The sequence below is a fragment of the Trachurus japonicus genome, chromosome 1 (assembly GCF_045865225.1).
Source record: "Trachurus japonicus isolate A0001 chromosome 1, Traja_1.0".
Classification (NCBI taxonomy): Eukaryota; Metazoa; Chordata; class Actinopteri; order Carangiformes; family Carangidae; genus Trachurus; species Trachurus japonicus.
This window is the reverse complement of record NC_140907.1, coordinates 17,762,160-17,780,408: the sequence shown is the minus strand read 5'-3', so window position 1 is coordinate 17,780,408 and position 18,249 is coordinate 17,762,160. Positions and strand designations below refer to the sequence as shown.

Genomic DNA, 18,249 nt, shown 5'->3' with positions numbered 1-18,249 from the left:
ATTTACTTCTACTTTACTTTACTGAAAACACAAGAGTAAGAGAGTCTGAGTCATGATGAGTAACCCTAACCCTTCCTCAAAATGATGAGAAAAACATGAACAACAAAAAAACTAAATTGTAGGAGGTTTTTTTCTCTCCTCATTTTCACACAGTCCACCTTACACATTCACCTCTCTCTCTGTTTTACACTGAGGGAGGACTTAATCTTTCTTTCTTTCCAGAAACAGTCCACTCATAAACAACACATGATAATGACCACATCATCTTTGTTTGTGTTCAATGAAAAAGTTAAAAACGAAGAAAAAAAAAGTGTGTCCATCTCTTCTGAAGAGAGCATCAGCCTTCACACGGCCTCTCATACACAACAACACTACAGCAGACACAACAACATTTCTACTTACACATTGCTGACAGAAACTCTTTGCCGTTGGTGTGGCTCTCCGTTTCTCACTCTCTCTGAGAAAATGACAGGAAGTGTAATAGGAAGTGCAACGTTGACTCGCCTCGCATTGTGTGAATTGTGCGCCTCGTTGCGTCGTCGCCTGCCTCTACATGAATTATGATTAATATTCTTAGGGCGGCTTTAAACTCTACAAAAGGCTCCTCTGACGCGCAGTGACGGGGGATGTATGGATGTTTGTTTGACTGCGGTGCAAACATGTCAAGAGCAGCACTGGCCAAACTGTTCGTCCTCGTGATCCTCACCTTCATCATCTGCCTCCCAGAGTTTTTCACACTATACAGAGGTGGGTCAACATTGCTCTGTTCATTTGTGTGTGTACATGTGGACTGTGACATTACTATCAGGACTCAAACTCAAACTCTAAGTTCTTTCACCTTTAAAAAGGAACTAAACTTTATTTTCTTGAGTCACTTTGTCTTGTTTCTTCCTTTCACTCTGATTCGACCCGTTTTTTCTTCCTCCCTCTTTGTGTCTTAGATAAAAATCAGACTCAAATATAGCCCCATGCAACGTTGAATGACAGCAGCTTTGAAAATGTTTCCGTGTTTTTGGTGCTTTGAGAAGCTTGTTCTCTTTTTGAGAGAAACATGCTGACCTTTGTACTTGTGCACGTGTTTGCCTTCAATGGTTTTGTTTTTTGTTTCTCCCTCTCTGCCTTTCCCTCTCCGTCTCTCTCTGACAGATATACTGTAAACTAGAGGCAACATTTTGAGATCTTGCTGTTTTCTGACCCGAGGGCCTTTTGTTGTTTCTCCATTTAAAACCCACTATTACTGAGAGATCTGACTTTTCTTCTTTTAGTATCAACAGTCAACTTCTCCTGTCTGCCCTACCGTCCCTGTGAGCGAGGCAACGGCAAGACTGGGGATGCTGCAACTAAGAGAAAAGATATGTGTGACCCCTCTCAGACGGTAGAGCGGGAAAAGTGGAAGCAGGCCTGCACACAAGGGAATCAAGGCAATGTGGCAGATCCGGCAGCGGACTCTGAGAGAGAAGATGACGACTCAGAAAAGAGCTGGTTCATGTGTCAAACAGATATGGACGTGGCAGAATTACACAACATCTCATCTTCAGGTATTACACATGCTAATGTTAAAAGACATGTTGTTTTAAGTGCCATGGTTCTGGGCGTCACACATTCATACCCTAACACTTTGTGGGTAAATTGTGACTTTTTCACCAAAATAATTCTTTCTTCTTTTTTTTCATATCTAATGACTAAATATACTCATGACATTTCTATCAACCAATGGCTGATAACATTTTTATTACACTTCCCATTCACAGTGGCCTGATAATCATCAACAGCAGATAAGATGTGCTTAACGAATGTGTTTCAGTCTGTGTCTGTGGTTACTGCTCTCTGCATCTGGTGTCTGGGTCAAAGATCGTACGTGAGAGAAAAGACACACTAGACCCTGTAGCACAAATGTACAACCACAAATGAACTGTAGGTTGTTGTACATCAGCAGAGTGGTGACTCTTCTCAAGAAAAATAACCTTAAAGGGATAGTTCACCCTAGAATGATATTTCGCTCATTATCTACTCACCCTCATGTTGACTAAGGGCTGGAAGAAGTTTCAGAGTCCTCCGTCCCTTCTCTGAGTTACAGGGGGTCTTGGCGTAGCAGTGCATGTCCATATAACGGTTGTAAAGGGACACCAGAGCTCTTCGTAAAAAAACACACACAAAAAAACATCCAAATACCTCCATGCTGCTCGTATGTAATGTCCGTCTTGTGCTGAAGCCCCAAATTGCGTAATTGTCCCGAAAAAAATTTAAAAAGTCTATATTTTAAGCTTGTTTGTAGCGGAAGCTTCTCGAAGCTCCTCTTCCTGGTCCGTCCAAATCTCGCGTGATTCGCAGTAACCGCACTGACGCCGGCGCAAATCACGCGAGATTTGGACGGACCAGGAAGAGGAGCTTCGAGAAGCTTCCACTACAAACAAGCTTAAAATATAGACTTTTTTAATTTTTTTCGGGACAATTACGCAATTTGGGGCTTCAGCACAAGACGGACATTACATACGAGCATCATGGAGGTATTTGGATGTTTTTTTGTGTGTGTTTTTTTACGAAGAGCTCTGGTGTCCCTTTACAACCGTTATATGGACATGCACTGCTACGCCAAGACCCCCTGTAACTCAGAGAAGGGACGGTGGACTCTGAAGCTTCTTCCAGCCCTTAGTCAACATGAGGGTGAGTAGATAATGAGCGAAATATCATTCTAGGGTGAACTATCCCTTTAAGCTTTTCTTAAATTGTTTTAAACATCAACATCTCATCAACCTCAGAGCTCTGACTTAAAACATTTTATTACATTTTGTTTCCAGTTCTACCTACAGCCTGTCAACATCAATGTGACTGGAACCCACTATTGGAAACTAAAGTGTTTCTGTAATTAGATATATTTTAGATTCAGTTAAGTGACTTGCATAAGGAAGCTAACAGACTATGAGGAGACTGCAGTTGTAATATCAGAGCTACTTGTTATCATCCTACCCACAGATATCACTGCATTTCATGTCTTTGCCTCTACTTGAATAGATGAACTGTGCATAATTTCTGGAGGTTTCGTCTGGTTTGGGCTTGCCCTGGTTGGTGCAAGCTCTGGGTAGCAGGGGAGTGTGAACAAGCTCGTTTTCCCTAGACATCAAACCTTTTGTGCTGCTGATACAGAGCACAGTGGTGCATGTGATCACTCCTAATGCATGAACAATTGTGTTCAATAAAGCTAATGCTAGCAGCTCTCATTGAAGCTTCCAGATCTGCCACTCAACCCACCACCACTTTTCTTCAGCGCTCACTTCAGTGACATTAGCACCTTTTCCTCATTAGAGGTCAAGGATGCCACAAAATCGTTCTGCTCTGACCACATGTTTACATGGATTGTGTCCTCTATCGAGCAAAACCAAGCAAACCTGCCCACTCTAACTCACCTCACCCACGGTTGACTGACACCATTTGAAAGCTTACTGACGCAGCTGTGCTCAAGGACTCTTAGCTAGTTCTTATCAGCAGTACCACAGACACTATCTGCTTGTTTATCAGCTGACAATTTTCTGAACCTGCATATCGCTCTCATTCCCTGAGTAGTTTCATCAAATTTAATGTCCATCCCAGTGCAGCCAAAGGAGGTGTAATACTACTGCATACACATTTGCAGCGGACCCCATTCCCACAAACCCTCTTGAAGCCATTTCTCCCACCATTGCACCAGCAGTCACAAGTGATTAAAGCTTCACTGGCTTAGGGAACATTTCCAACAGATTTCAAACGGGCTCAGGAAAGTCCTCTGTTCAAAAAAATCCCTCACTTGACCCGGCTCAATAGGAGAACATAGACTGCTGCCACTACTTCCTTTGCTGCCTATGTGCCTTTGAAGCAGGTCTCAGCTCTTCTATCAAGGAAAAACATCCTTGATCCAAGTCAGGCTTAGAAAGTGGCCACGCTACTGAAACAGCTCTGGACCAATCACGGGTCTTTGATGCATTCTGCACCCCCTCCTTGAGTCCAATTATCCACTCCATGTGGCTTCTCACATCACTGCTATGCAGATGACGCCCAGCTTTACAGGTCAAACACCCCAGATGACAAGACCATTTCTGTTGTCCCAGCTCTTGGTCCAGGCCATGGGCGCCACCAAACCCCTTTTACTGGACCACAAGCCCCAGTATTAATGTCAATCTTCATGTTACGCAACGATGCAACCAGTGAGTTTTGGGCGCAAATAAGGAGGAAAGCAGGAAAAAAAGAAAAGGAAATGACACTACTAAAGGAGATAGAAATGCTAAGAGTTAAGTAAGAATAAGGAAGCCGATGGTTGTATGGATGGTTTGTGGGCGGTTTTAAGTAAGCATGTTTTTTGTTGCTATTTTTTGTTGTGCAGTGTTATTGATCAGGAGTGATGAGTCCCATCGTTGTGTGGGCATGATATTCACATCAGTGCTTGCATAGCTGGTTCAGGGGTCAAGTGTCACTGCACTGTGGACAGCAATGTTTTTGTGTGTTGTGGGTGTATGTGTGTACCTAATTAAGAAAACTAACATTTCATTTAAGATATTATTTAAACAATAATTGCATTCTTTGAAACTATATTGATCAGTAACAATATGTTCCCTATCTTTCTAGCCACACCTGTGCAAGAACATCTCGAGGTGGAAGTAGAGCTTCAGCTCGGCGATGCAGAGCCTCTGATTCTCACGTTGTACGGCAGCGGCAATCACAGCTCCTTAGACCTCCTCCCACCTGAGGAGCAGGAGGAAGAGGATGATGAGAAGAAAGGTGATGAAGGGTGTAAAGCATTTTACTGCTGTCTCCCTGTCCCGCCCAACTCATCGGACTCAGCCAATCAAAGCCACTGTCTCCTTTGGCTCGCCAATCAAACAGTTTCAAGTGCAACAGCAAAGGAAAAGCTGCCATGGAAACGGACACAGAGAGGTTGGTGTCAGGATGAGAGAGCAGAGCCTCTTTGTTCCCCATGTGGTCAGTGTGGCTTCGCTCACAGATCAGAGAGGAGGCAATAAGAGACGGGGAAATAGGCCACTCTGTTTTCATTTAGGTGGAAGTGATTCAGTCACATTCAAACCCACAATGGAGCCATTTTTTTCCAATAGAACGAATTTTTCTCAATCCTTCTCCTGGACTCCTCTTTCAGCTTTGTTCCTCTTTCTGTCTGTGCAGTGTATGATCCGTCACATTTTCCCAGAGTTACACTACATCTTAATCTATTGTATCTCCAAGGCCGTATTGATCTTGGCTTTGTTCTCTTTCTAGTCGGCTCTCCAACACTCCTCTGTGTGTAGTCATATTTTCCAGTGTACACAACGAAAACCGGAACTCCATTTATTCTTCTCCACCACTCTTTTCCATTTACTCTTTTTCCTTTTCTGTGCTTATTTTCCAGCACTTATTCTTCTACTCCTCTGATTCTTCCACATACATAGTTTTATACCCTGAATTCACAGATGTAAACTAGTAACTAACATGACAACTATGTCATCTTCTGTTTTAAATCTGGGCAAACACAATGTCATTGACAGTGTTTAGGCAAAATTGCCAAATGTTTGCATTTAATTTTGCATTTGATAATATTCAAGCTTATTTAAATTGTAAGACATTTCTTTTGATATTGTACATAATAAATTATAAATCATTTACATAAAATTCTAAATACTGACAATTGCTGCTGCAGCAACTAAATCTGTCTGTTGTAATCCCTCTCTAACTTCTAGATGAGTGGCGGTGCATGCTCAGGGTGGTCTGGCTGGCTCTGCTGTTTGTGGTGCTCCTGACTGTAGTTACAACTGTGTTCGGCCAAATCTACTCAGAGAGACGCCCCCGCAGTGAGACACAGATGATACAAGAAAGCACACATATGATATTTGGTTTAGTTTGATCTCTGGAAGTTGAGCCATTTTTTTCTTTTTCAGAAAAGTCCACAGTGAGCCCTGCTTACAGCCTTAATGCTCAGACGTCAAGTGGTAAATTTTATTTTCTTAAATACACTTTTCTACTCGACTTCACACATTTCCTTATGCATTCTTTTAAATGCTGTACACATTTTGAAAACCAACTGAAAGTAAATTATTGAAAGTACAATAATAAATACATAAAAGATAAAATCACTTTTGATTTTTCTATTGCAGAAGTATCCATGGTCATCTGTCACGTGTCACTGTATTAGAGCATATTGTTTTTATGAAAGTCATAATTAATTAACGAGATTGCAATAAAAGAGATCATTTTAAATACAGTCATAGCAGAACATGTTGTGCAATAATGAAAATATCTGATATGTTGCTGATTATGTTTCAACCAGATGGAAAGAAGAGCAGAGGAATCGTGATTCCCAACGGTAAATAACTGTTGTAATCTGCACAATATTATTCCATATATATATAGAATTATGTTTTAGAGAGGCGAGCGTATATTCTAATGGCCTGTAATTGTCCAATAGGTCAAGATGTTCTCTTACATCAGGCCCGGCGGTGGTCAGGTCAGTTTTTAAATCCATATATCTTATAGTCTGAAAGAAAATTATTTGATCTGTTGTTTCATTTCTCTGCTTCTCCTTTTTCTTTCTTCCAATCGACAGAACTGGCACCCATTGAAGAAGCTGACTCAGAAGGTAGGCAATGACTCACACAGATACTTCAACTAATTAAGAGAAATGTATGAAACCAGACACAGATAATACTCATTCTGTGAGTTCCTGTGATACTCTTCCTCTGCCTTTTTCAGAAGACATAGAGACTCTGCTGGATGAAAACTTCAACCAAGACTACACTGGTAAACTCTCTACCACATCACTTCTACTACTGTATGAGCTTAAAGACGATACTAGGAGTATACTGTATGTTTGTGTTTCCATTGAGAACTACAATGAGAAAACTCTCCAGTTTTGGAGGAAATACCTACTTCATTTTTTTTTTACTATAAAGCAGATGTTCAAGTTAAAGTCCTGCATTTAGCTGGAGTTCTCAACTACACTAGATCTGAAGTAAACTCAATACAAAGGCTACATGATTCAAAAGGTTTGTCTATACATTACTGACATTCGGTTTGAATCCAATCATCCACCTGGAGCAGGTTATATAGGTGGAGTCAAGATGCATACATGCAAAGACACAAATGCACAACAAATTCAGAAAATAGCCTCCTTAATTTGACAACATTGTTTCTCTGGTGACACAGAAAGGTGATGGACCCTGCAGCTTCTGTTCAGTGCTTTAGATAAACCAGAGTCCCCCATATGGGAGACTTGAAGATATGCAGAACAATCACAGAGCCACCATATTATATGTCAAATTAAACAGCAGAAGCTGGCCCACAGCCTGTAAAAACCATGTTTTTATGACCCAAACACAGCCCAAACACTACTCAAATAAACAACTAAACATTAAACTTCATGAAGCACCTCTGTGTGGACCCAGTTGCGACATTTCTGGCTCGTAGCCTATACTATTATGCAAAACACATCAACTATTGCTTATGAAAGAGCCGGCTACAAAGATTGGAACGACACATAGCACCCGCGGCTACACAGAAGCTACACAGCAGCACGGCAGAGAGAGAAGCCAAAAACGAGCAACGTCGAGCAAACACAGACACTGTTTGGCCAAGACATGGTTGTAAATGTCCTCTTACCTTTGCTGTTTTGCCGTGAAAAGTTTGTTTTATGGGTAAATACAGAGAATTTTAGACTGGCTCTGGTAAATCCACAATATTTCCAGTTGAACTTTGACCGGTGTTACATCTAAATCGGTCCGGACGGGCTTTAGGAGGGGGGGAACCTTTGTGAGCGCCCGCGCACAACAGCCTGCACGTCACGCATTTCAGGATTCTGCTGATTCTGATTGGCTCATGAGAAGAATTCTGATTCTGATTGGCTGCCAGTAGTCAATCACATCAACGTGGGCATAGCCTCATTCTATTGGCTCGAATGAGCTGTCAATCACTCGAATCAACCAATCCGCTGCAGAGATAGAGCCAGCGTAACTGCACCCAAATAAACTGCTCTCAGTGCAGATTTACGCAGAGGGACAGAGAGGGCCTAGAAAGTAGTTGTTATTTAGTCCCGGTTGATTTTTTTTTCAGTTAGTTTATAAATTGTGTGAAAATAAAGATTAAACAATGGTTTATAGTGGCAGGTGGTTCCAAGCTGTGCCAAAAATGGACATATTGGAAAGCTCACCCGAATATTCTGTAGTAAAATCTTTTGTACTGCTTCACTTTATCAGAATCAACCACTGCAGAGATAATGTTCATACATTGTACAATCATTTGATAGAGGTTTTGAGCTTTTGCAACATCATTCTGAAGGACACTCATCCAAAATATAGGCGAACATTACATTTATTTAATTTTTGCTGTGTGTCATCTTTATTTACTCTTCACCAGTAACACATATACTGAAATTTACACATGTCATTAATTTCTCAAATTTTCCCTTTACTATGACACCAAAAGTATTCAGAGATATACTCATTTTATTATGGATATGCAAATGCAAGGCCTAAAAAATAGGCTTGATTTTTAACACATTAAAAAAAAAATCATTAATACTTTTGCCTCATCTATCTGCAGCAAATCTCCATCATCGTGGTCATCCACCCACTTTGTATCTGACAGAGGAGCAGCCACAGGACTGCAGCACAGAAATGGATTTACTGTAAATTGAAAAGTAAAGCGAATGAAGACATCTGAGACCCATGAAGCTGGTTAAATTGTATTTATTTTTTTCATGTCATCCTCAAACAGTCTTAGGGCTTTTTTTATTAGGGGGAAGTTTAGATACATAAGTAAACTGTCCAAAGTTAAATAAATGACTTTGCTCCCAAACATTTTTGAGCTCAGATTACTTTATATTCCAAGGCAGAAGCATGGCTGATAAACAGTCTAACACCATCTCGCTATAGCTGTGAGGAGCCAAAACATTATGACAGGTCTGATTAATAATTTCCCTGCTTAATAACTTTCTTCTTGCCTGTATCAGTGTATTTCTAAAAGGGGGGTAAAGAAGAGGAACAGAGAGATGTAAATAACTGCAGGCTGGAAGCTAAGAGTCAATTTAACACTGGATATTAAAAAAAACTAAACAGATGCACTGTGAGCACCTCAGGGCTTCTGCTAAACTCCACAGGTACGTAGTCAAGTGGGAAAAATGGTTGATATATTTATCTCTAAGGATCAAGGAGGATATAAACCTAAAGATCCTGGCAAAACAATACTAAACGCCTTGATTCAAGGGACGAGAAAAAATGAAATACACTAGATGTTTTGGCTTCTGCTGTCTGCCAGGTGGGAAATGTGCTGATATGTTTCTCTGCAAAAAATGTCAAACTGTTAATATAACAAAACCAGAGAAGAACTCACCTACACTATGTCACAAGAGGAGAAGTTGAAAAAATATTTTCTAATTCAAAATATGAAGACCAAATTATTCTTGTTTGAATCAAACCTGACAGGTCTGGAATAAAAGGTAGTGTTTTTTTCCACATAATTTAACATATAAAAACAACAACAAAAAATGTGGTTTGTCATAATTAATACTGGCAGTTTGCTTCAGTCCAGATTAATACAATTCAGCAAAACATACATTTCATTATAGTGTTATTTAAACTTAGCAAGAAGTGCAAAGTATGCTTTATACATTAATGTATAGTCCCTTCCACACAGTCAGTTACCACTGTGTATAGTTTTTGGTTCAGTATTTTGGAGACGGAGTGAGTCACAGCTGAGACTAAATCACATCTGGTAATTTGGTTCCTCAAAGCAAAAATATCAACAGAAACAAAATAACATTCAGAGATGCATGGTGGAGGAAACACACACACAACCTGCATGTGGCACATCTCCACTCATCTGTTCATTAAACTGTTATCTTTAAGATTATATTCTGCATATCTAAATAACATCATCTGCCTGATGCTATGGCACTTAACATTGATATAAGCATGTAATCTATAATAATCTAATCTCTGTTACTCACTGTACAATAATATTAAGACAAGCGGGTGAGCAGCGTGTGTGTGTCTGTGTCTGTGTGTGTGTTAGTGCTGTGTCTCTGCTGCAGGTTCTGTTGTGGGTCGGCAGTGTTGGCTCTGGATGTGAGAGATCTGCAGGACGGGAAGCAGCAGCTGAAATGCATTCTGGATGTAGTTGGTGCTGTTGGAGCCCTGCAGACAGGAAACCTTCATCATCACCATCATAATCATAGTCATCAACATCGCTTCCCAAATGTTAAAGCGTAATCAAATATGTTTAAGAATTAGGGGGTGATATGAAAAGAAAAACAAACTGTGCTGTTTAGATTATTCTATAATTTATTATGTAGAGCCTAAATATATTGGACCTGTGTGGTTTAAACTATTATTTCATACATTAGTTAAATATATCTTAAAACATGTTGCAGAGGTATCACTTCCTTCCCCATCAACAAGTTAAATGTGATTGCAATTGTCACAGCACTCACAGTGATCAACACATTTCTGGCAGTCATTAGTTTCATTCATCACAAATTGATATAGATATATAACTAAATTAAAAATTGATTAATTTCTGGCAGAAACAAATCTGTGTATCTCACCTCTAGCAGGACGCTGTCCACTAGTGGATTTAACTCCTCTGCTTTCTTTTGGCCCTGAGAGAGAGAGAGAGAGAGATACTTTTATGGTAAAAACACATCAAAATGTATTGACATTAAAGTATAAGGCAGGTGATATTTCAGATTTTCCTCACTGTCGACAAATTCCAGGAATAAAAACAACTGACTGTGATATGAAGTGGCAGGCCGCTTATTCCCTCATTATTTTCCCAAGCACATAAATGTTTCACAATTTCACTGAGTGACATTTTTCCTCTGTTGTGTATTGCTGGAAAATGGAGGAGAACCCCTTTTATACTTTGACATTTTCCTTCATTACCACAGAAGAGTATCCTGTCGCTATTTCACCAGCCAACATGTTGCTCCACTAACAAAAGATGACATTTGAAAAAAAAAAAAAACTACAACTGACTTCCCACACACATACACACACACACACACACACACACACACACACCCCAACCAGATGCAGAGTATCTGAGAACTTCTTGGCCAAACACTCCACCTCCTTGCACATGGCACATGTCAGCCTGGAACAAAAAACAAAGGACATTTTGGTTAAACTTGGTTCTGTGAGTGTAGTGCTGCTTACACACACACACACACACACACACACACACACACACACACACACACACACACACACACACACACACACACACACACCACACACACACACACACACACACACACACACACACACACACACACACAAACAGTACATGCAAACACAAGCACCTGGTGAGGATGTGTGCCTGGTCTCTGGCTGGTTTCTCTAAATCCTGGCCATGGAGGATGAGCTCTGCCACCTTGTGGAGCTGCTCAATACTGCGAGCCGTCACTTCAGCCAGACTGCCGACTGATGACAGGTAGACAACCTGCAGGGGTGAACACACACACACACACACACACACACATACAGTATCACTATATATAATCAAACTGTGGCGAAAAAGATGCAAGTAAAAAAAGTTGTTGTTGAGTTGACTTCACCTCTGCAGATCTGGGGTCATTCTCTTTCTCCTTCTTTTCCTCCTCTTCTCCCTTCACCTCCTCCTCCACCTGCTTCTCTCCATCTTTCTTGTCCTCCTTCTTCTCGCTCCCTTCAGAGGAGCCCTCTCCTCCCGGATGGTCCTGCGTTTCCCTGCCAACTGTCTCCGTAGTGACAGGCTGTTCCACCTCGTTCACCCAATCATGAGCCCTCATCCGAGCCTGGAGACGCATAATTACTACCCATCAGCTCTGCATGGTGAGAGATGATCGTCCTGATGTATGCTAATTATATGCATCTACAGGATTATGCTAATGTGGTTCTATATAAGTGAATTTGATTATGCAGTTGGGCTTCAAAGGTGATAACTTTTATATTACTTGTAAGGCCACAGCAGGAGTGTATGCATGTGTGTGTATGTCTGTGTCACCTTGTTGAGTTTGTCTGGCGTGGCAGCGATGTGAAGCTCAAACAGCAGCTCAGTGAGAACACTCACAAACTCCTCTCCGTCAGCGGCTAGCAGAAACAAACACACACACACACATATATATACAGATAAACACTTGTCATGTTAGCATATTTCTACTCACTCATTGTATGTTAAAAGTCATTGATGCATTAAGCCAAAACTGATAACAGATTTCTACCACATGCCATAAAAGCCTTGATTTCCCCCATGCTGAGTTCATGACGATATTGTATCTTTGCCTTCAGCAAACAGCACAACAGAGATTTGCTGAGCTGTGAACTTTTTAATAAATTAATGCAAACTCCTGCGTCTAAATTACAGCAAGAGTGTGATCATGCAGGTTTAATGTCTTGATCTAATAGATCGTTTCTCTTTATTTTTGGTTTATTTTTTCTAATCAGCGATGTGATGTGAATGCGTGGTTGGACCCTGAACACCAACACTGGATCAGGTGCCGTGTTAAAACCCTCCAGGTAAAAAGAGACCCATCGGCTTTGAACTCTGCACGGCTGTGACATCGCCTGAAGCACCTGTCACGCAGTAAAAGTTTACAAGTTGCTTTTCAAATCTAAAGAGACAAGGGGATGTTGAGATATGATGGAGACCAAAATTTTAAGTGACAACACCCCCCCACCACCCAAACGCTGATTTTCACTTTGGTGGAACATTTTGACTTCCTCAGAGATCAGGAATTAAATGCCTCGAACGCTGCCTCCCACAGGCAGCCAAGGTTTTCTTTAATTTCTGTATGCTCAGGTGAATTTTACTTTACTTATTACCATATAGTGCAACAAACAGGGTGAGACATGTGAGAGTTATTGTTTGCGATTGTCTCAGATTTCCATTTCATGTTGTCTTGTTTCTCTGGCTGGTTAGAAGAGCAGGAGTTGGACTGCATATGAGAGTCTGGGACAGATGGCTAGCAGGTACAATGGCCCTTAGGTTCATTGCAACTTAAGAAGACACATGCAAAGACACAAACGACACACACGACAAATTCAGAAAACAACTTCAACTCACAACACCCAACAAATATTTCCGGAGACACAAAAAAGTGAGGGTTCCAGCTAGACGTGCACTTTCGTTAACTACTTCCCAACTTAAGAAGCTCTGAAGACAGACACCTGTTAGTGGTGTTTGAAATAAGATGAGTTTGTTTGATTTATCATAATGTTGATATCACATGATTAAGATGCACTGTTAGTCTCAAGTTGGTCCCTCATTTTTTGTCCCCTGAAACATTTCTGTTGTGTTTCTGTTGTGCACGTGTCAAATTGATGAATTTGTTTTTCTCTTTGCATCTGTTTTCTTGAGCCACGCTGAGTTGTGGCCTCAGGGCCACCGTACAGCAGGGGAGTAAAGCTATTTTCTTTTGTCTTGAAGTTTTCTGTTTTCTTTTGGCCTTCAGAAACCTGTGCACCTCAATAAACTGTCAGTATAATCAGGTGGTGTACCATCATCTTCTTTGTGTAAAAGACGCCAATCACTGGTTCTGATAACAATATAAAGTGGCAGCCTAGCTGCTTTGCTTACATTAGTAAACTACAGCATACGACTGGAAAGAAAATTCAACCAAAGTGCAAAATCAGCTCTAATCCAGTGTCAGAGTTTGTGAACATTGAGAAATAGCTCCAGCTGATCCTGGGTCAGTGTTCAGGGACCAGCTGCTCCTCCAACAGGTCTGGTTACTCGGTCTGGGTCACTCACATAGGGGGGTAGAAGAGTGTAATTGGGAACTAAGATCACCGTTATCCTTCGTCTGTCCTCCTCCTCCTTCTTCTTCTTTCTCCTCTCCTTCCTCCTCCCTTTCCTCTTGCTTGATGAAAATATCTTTGATTAAAATCAGCTCCTTCTTCACCTCATCCTGCTGCTCTTCCACCAGGGACGACAGGAACGCTTGAACCTGGGAGCAGATACATTTGGCTTGATGAACAGTATTTGAAACCTGCTGTGTTTCTTTATATTCCCCCACTGCTGCTTTACCTTGGCCTCGCTCTCATTGGACAAGATCTCCAGGGCCTCAAGGTGTGACAAGCCTTGGTAGTCGTCAAACAGAATACCGTAGTGAGCTGTAGGTGCACTGATTGGCTGGTTACTCAGACGTGCACGCTCCTTCTCTTTGGCTTCCTTCAACATCTGAAAAAATCACAGTGAAACTGAAAAGTAACACTGCAGCACAGCTGTCATTACAGTATGTGCATTTCCACTGAAAAACACCAACTTATTCTTTCCACGTTCGCACACAATACACAGGTTTTATATTATTCATCTGACGGGAGGAGATGTGTTGCCTGAGACTGTATATGAGCTGTGTGTGTGTAAGTAATGTCTGCACACCTGACTCAGTGACGCCGTCTTCTGCATCAGGGTCTTGGTCTTTTTGAAACCTGGGTCACTCTCAGCAAGAACAGTCATGGTCTTTTTCCCAATGAACTCCAAGGCATCCAGACCTCCACTGATCACAGACTTACCCTTAGAGAGACAAATATAATGGGACAACAATAAATAAAACTAATAATTAGAATTTGTAGAATAACATTAGAACTATTTAAGCCTGAAAAAGTTAATGAAACTGATGAAAAATTTAAATGACATAAGGGTCATCATTTAAATCAAACACTTATCAAATTTATTGGTGAAATAATGCAACTAGAACTCACAATTGGCAAAGTACATATTTCAAGTATTAGTATTTTGATTTAGTTAGGGCCTATTATATTAAGAAACAGTTAAGAGATAGAAAGTTTTAAATGTAATACAGGATTTTAGACACTTATGTACTGTATGTACAGTATAATTATGTAACATTACGACACACGCAGCAATATTCAGAACTACTTGCGCTTTTGAAAACACTCTGCCCAGAAGCCGTGTCTGGAATGTAGTTTCGGCTTCGCATTTGCCTCGAATACAACTCCTTCTCGTAACGCTACATGATTATTTCATAGCGTGGTGAATGTGCAGGTCACAATGTCTCCACGAGAGCGTTTTGGAGTTGTTGGATTGTGTATTTGATGAGGTTTGAGAGACAGGGGACTATGTACCGTTAACTCAATTGTGTTAGCTGAGCAAAACAACATGCACCGACAATTAACGATAGGGATTATGGCATTGGGTGCATTTGCCAAAATGTTGAACTATCCCTTTAAGTTAGGTTTGTTTGTTTTGTTGGTGGCGAATCATTCTGCTGTTGTAAGATTTTACTTGTTTATATTCTGACATCAGGAAAGGCATGTTTGTTGTGTGTGTGTGTGTTCACTCACTGTGTTCTGCACAGCGTGTGTGATTGTAGAGAAAACACCTCTGTTTGAAACTGCTGCAACTGCAGAAGACTCCCCTGAACTGCCCGTGTCGGTCTCTCCACCCTCTCCTTCTCCTCCGTCTCTCTTGACCTCCGCTCCCTCCTCCTCTTCTTGCGCCTCCTCTCCTACCGAGGTCTTGTGGAGACGCAGAGCTTCTCCTGCCTTCACCTTCACTGAGCTAAGGCTGTGACCTGCACACAAAGTTTAATCACTTACAGAGAAAGTGGAAATTACAAGAAAAGAAAAGGAGAACATGGCTCGATGGAGACGTACCCACGGTGGAGGTGGCGCTGCTCAGAAGAGATTTTCCCCATGAACTCCACCCTCCCCAGCCTTTGTCCTTCTCCTCAAGTGACCTCTGTCCACACAAACACACACACATATACATATATGTTATCAGTTCAAAAGCTTCAATATTGGATGCATAATTTGTAAAAGGACAGGGAGGCTCTACCCTGTTTGTGTCTAGACATGATACTGAATTATGGGTAATTATCAGATTTCTATAATATCAATATCATTTGAAAATCTAATCAAGACTCAACACATAGCAAAACTACTACAACAAACCTCCACGTCCTCCTCTGCAGGCTCTGTGTCCGGGTCGAGGCTCACCGGTTGGTCACACTCAATCACCTGACCATCAGCGGCGGACTCTGATTGGTAAGTCGGGTCCTGTGAAGTGTCATTAGTGGTGGTGGTGGTGGTGGGGTCGTCCTCTGTGGTGGTCTCCTCGGTGGACTGTGGGAGGCCTGAACTCTCAGGGATTAAAGGAGGCAGCAGAGGGGCCGAGGGCGTTGCAGGGTCTGATGGGACATCCTCACAGGGGGGCTGTTGTTCAGGTGGGTGGGTGGTGTCGACAGAGGGCTCTGCATCGGGTTGGGCAGCCTGGGACATGGTGATCTGTAAAATGACGGCAGATGATAGATAAAATGAGATTATAATCTAAATTAGTTTTCCATTGCTTTGGATTAATCCTCATGACTGAATTTAAATGAGGACTTGTTCTGGAAGCTTCTTCGTCTTTCTGTAGATTCAATCCAAAAGGTTTGCAAACAGAGCCAAAGCATGAGATTCTTGAATGAGGGGCACAGAGCGAAAGAAATGTCAGATTAAATATAGTTCTGAGTCATACTATTATCTAACAAGGTTACACTTTGTCCTGTAAACAAACAGCATCTTACTGTGTCATGATACTCAGTACAATGTGATTTCAAACCTATTGTTCAGTCAACTGATCACTGGCTCTAACTTCCATGTGCAAAACTCGTAATTCAGCAGAAACACAACATCACATGCTTTGACTCGTATTGGCACAAAGTTCAAATAAGAATCAGTAAATCAATTCTGCATGTTTGCAAACGTTTGGTATTACTCAGCATCACCCAGCTGACCGCCACTGTAACAGATGTGTCTCTTCACCACTGCTGCAAGATATTTGTTTTGTTTTCAGTTAATAGTTGTATGCTTTCTGCCTGGTGTCACAATATTACTTTAGTGAAGTCCAGTCCAGTCAATAAAGTAGCAGAAAATCACATTAGAAGTTATCTTGAGGTTGTTTTTCATATAAAACAGGTTCAAGATGGTATTCATACAGTAATAGGTCACTGTGTCACTGTATCACTGTGGTGCTGCCCTGATAAACTCAATCCACAGTGCCTGGTGGAGCTGAGTATTGGTAAGTTACTGACAGCACAATACATAACTCACGATGTGGACACTTTTAAAAATGTGCACAGTAAGTGAGATCAATGTGATAAAATGCGTTTGTAAGTTTTGCACTTTGAGATCTGGGTCAGAGAAAATATAAAACATATAACACCACTTGTTGTCATTTTATGTTCAATGTCACCATCTACTGGTTATTTGCTGTGCATGCATTGATTTGATCACTGTCATCCCCCCGTTTTCTATCACTATACTGAGTTTGTTTGTGTGTGTGTGTTTCTTGGAAGAAAATGATCCGTTGTCTCTGCCTTAGAGCTACTTTATACACAGGATGGTAAATTTTTCCATAAACATTTGTCCAGAAGAAGATATGAGATAGATGGCGATAGCTTGTAAATAAACAAGGTCAAATAAGTATAATGTGACCATTGACTGATGATTAAAATGTGACACTTGATGCATGTACTCTCCTGACAGCTTGTGGTGGCATATAGTCCGTGGAGCCTGGTAGGAATAAATAGCCTGACATTAAATCAGTCACTATGAGATTTTTCCATAAAGACTCCTGTTCTTCTTTTATCCCCGTCTGAACACATAGTTAAAGCCTGGCAGCGTACACAGCAACGACAGTCAACAAAGACCACTGTTCTATTTCAAAGCCATATATGACAATTAGTCTATTATTCACAGGACTATTATCATTTCAACAGACGTATCCTCTGCACTGCAGCGCATCCATGACAACTTCGTCTCGTGCTCGTTGTGCGCACATTTGTGTCTCTCAGTTTGTTGTTTGTTTGTTGCGGTCGGAGAAAACTTTACAAAACCTCAAAGACAGTTTTGTTTTTAATGAAAGTGACAGTGCAACTCACCCGTTTGGTGCCAGCGGCTCCTCTTCCGCCCCGCCACGTCGGCAGGCCGGTAGGTGACTCCGCCCGAAGAGTCACAGCAGCACAAGATGACTCCCTGCCTCAGGTTTGGCGTTAGCAAGCTAGCAAGCTAAAACAACTCAGCAGCCAATTTAACTAGCAGGTGCAACAAAGAGAAGAAAAAACCTACATGCAAATACCTCCTATTAATTTACAAACCTGATTAAATCAAAAGCACATAAAATATCTTCTTAACATTTAACCTTCAATTGGCCATTTGTAAATTAGCCTCATTTCCTACTTGCGGATCTCAATTGTAAGCTTGTGAATTCGCATTCGTACAGTTTTGTGTTACATAAAAGTACATGGATACATTC

At 41.2% G+C, this 18,249-nt stretch overlaps 2 protein-coding genes across 4 annotated transcripts; one reads left to right on the top strand and one right to left on the bottom strand.

The window, feature by feature from the left end:
• Positions 1–479: 479 nt before the first annotated feature.
• Positions 480–10,325, top strand: LOC146991718 (uncharacterized). Of its 2 annotated transcripts, XM_085777558.1 has the most exons (10): positions 506–747; positions 1,266–1,538; positions 4,597–4,905; positions 5,700–5,810; positions 5,898–5,948; positions 6,287–6,322; positions 6,425–6,463; positions 6,563–6,595; positions 6,709–6,756; positions 8,554–8,740. In XM_085777558.1, exons 1-10 carry the CDS (start codon positions 627–629, stop codon positions 8,640–8,642), a joined length of 1,110 nt encoding a protein of 369 aa, XP_085633684.1. In that variant the 5' UTR covers positions 506–626; the 3' UTR covers positions 8,643–8,740. The 2 variants fall into 2 exon arrangements, with proteins under 2 accessions (XP_085633692.1, XP_085633684.1); XM_085777566.1 differs by lacking the exon at positions 6,425–6,463 and having other exon boundaries at positions 480–747; positions 8,554–10,325.
• Positions 8,684–18,009, bottom strand: fam114a1 (family with sequence similarity 114 member A1). Of its 2 annotated transcripts, none has more exons than XM_085777533.1 (13): positions 17,876–18,009; positions 15,906–16,238; positions 15,609–15,693; positions 15,297–15,526; positions 14,371–14,505; positions 14,017–14,169; positions 13,741–13,936; positions 11,995–12,080; positions 11,567–11,785; positions 11,312–11,451; positions 11,031–11,103; positions 10,556–10,609; positions 8,684–10,145 (listed from the first exon to the last, which is right to left on the bottom strand). In XM_085777533.1, exons 2-13 carry the CDS (start codon positions 16,230–16,232, stop codon positions 10,020–10,022), a joined length of 1,824 nt encoding a protein of 607 aa, XP_085633659.1. In that variant the 5' UTR covers positions 16,233–16,238; positions 17,876–18,009; the 3' UTR covers positions 8,684–10,019. The 2 variants fall into 2 exon arrangements, with proteins under 2 accessions (XP_085633659.1, XP_085633669.1); XM_085777543.1 differs by having other exon boundaries at positions 13,780–13,936.
• Between the last annotated feature and the right edge of the window lie 240 nt (positions 18,010–18,249).

Bases quoted from the DNA above. Each gene is read 5' to 3' on its own strand.
- LOC146991718 (XM_085777558.1), top strand. From the start codon at position 627: ATGTATGGATGTTTGTTTGACTGCGGTGCAAACATGTCAAGAGCAGCA. The intron at 748-1,265 runs GTGGGTCAACAT...TTCTTCTTTTAG, and splicing joins GTTTTTCACACTATACAGAG to TATCAACAGTCAACTTCTCC. The intron at 5,949-6,286 runs GTAAATTTTATT...TGTTTCAACCAG, and splicing joins TAATGCTCAGACGTCAAGTG to ATGGAAAGAAGAGCAGAGGA.
- fam114a1 (XM_085777533.1), bottom strand. From the start codon at position 16,232: ATGTCCCAGGCTGCCCAACCCGATGCAGAGCCCTCTGTCGACACCACC. The intron at 11,786-11,994 runs GTGACACAGACA...ATGCGTCTCCAG, and splicing joins CGCCAGACAAACTCAACAAG to GCTCGGATGAGGGCTCATGA. The intron at 10,146-10,555 runs GTGAGATACACA...TCCTGTCTGCAG, and splicing joins TGGACAGCGTCCTGCTAGAG to GGCTCCAACAGCACCAACTA.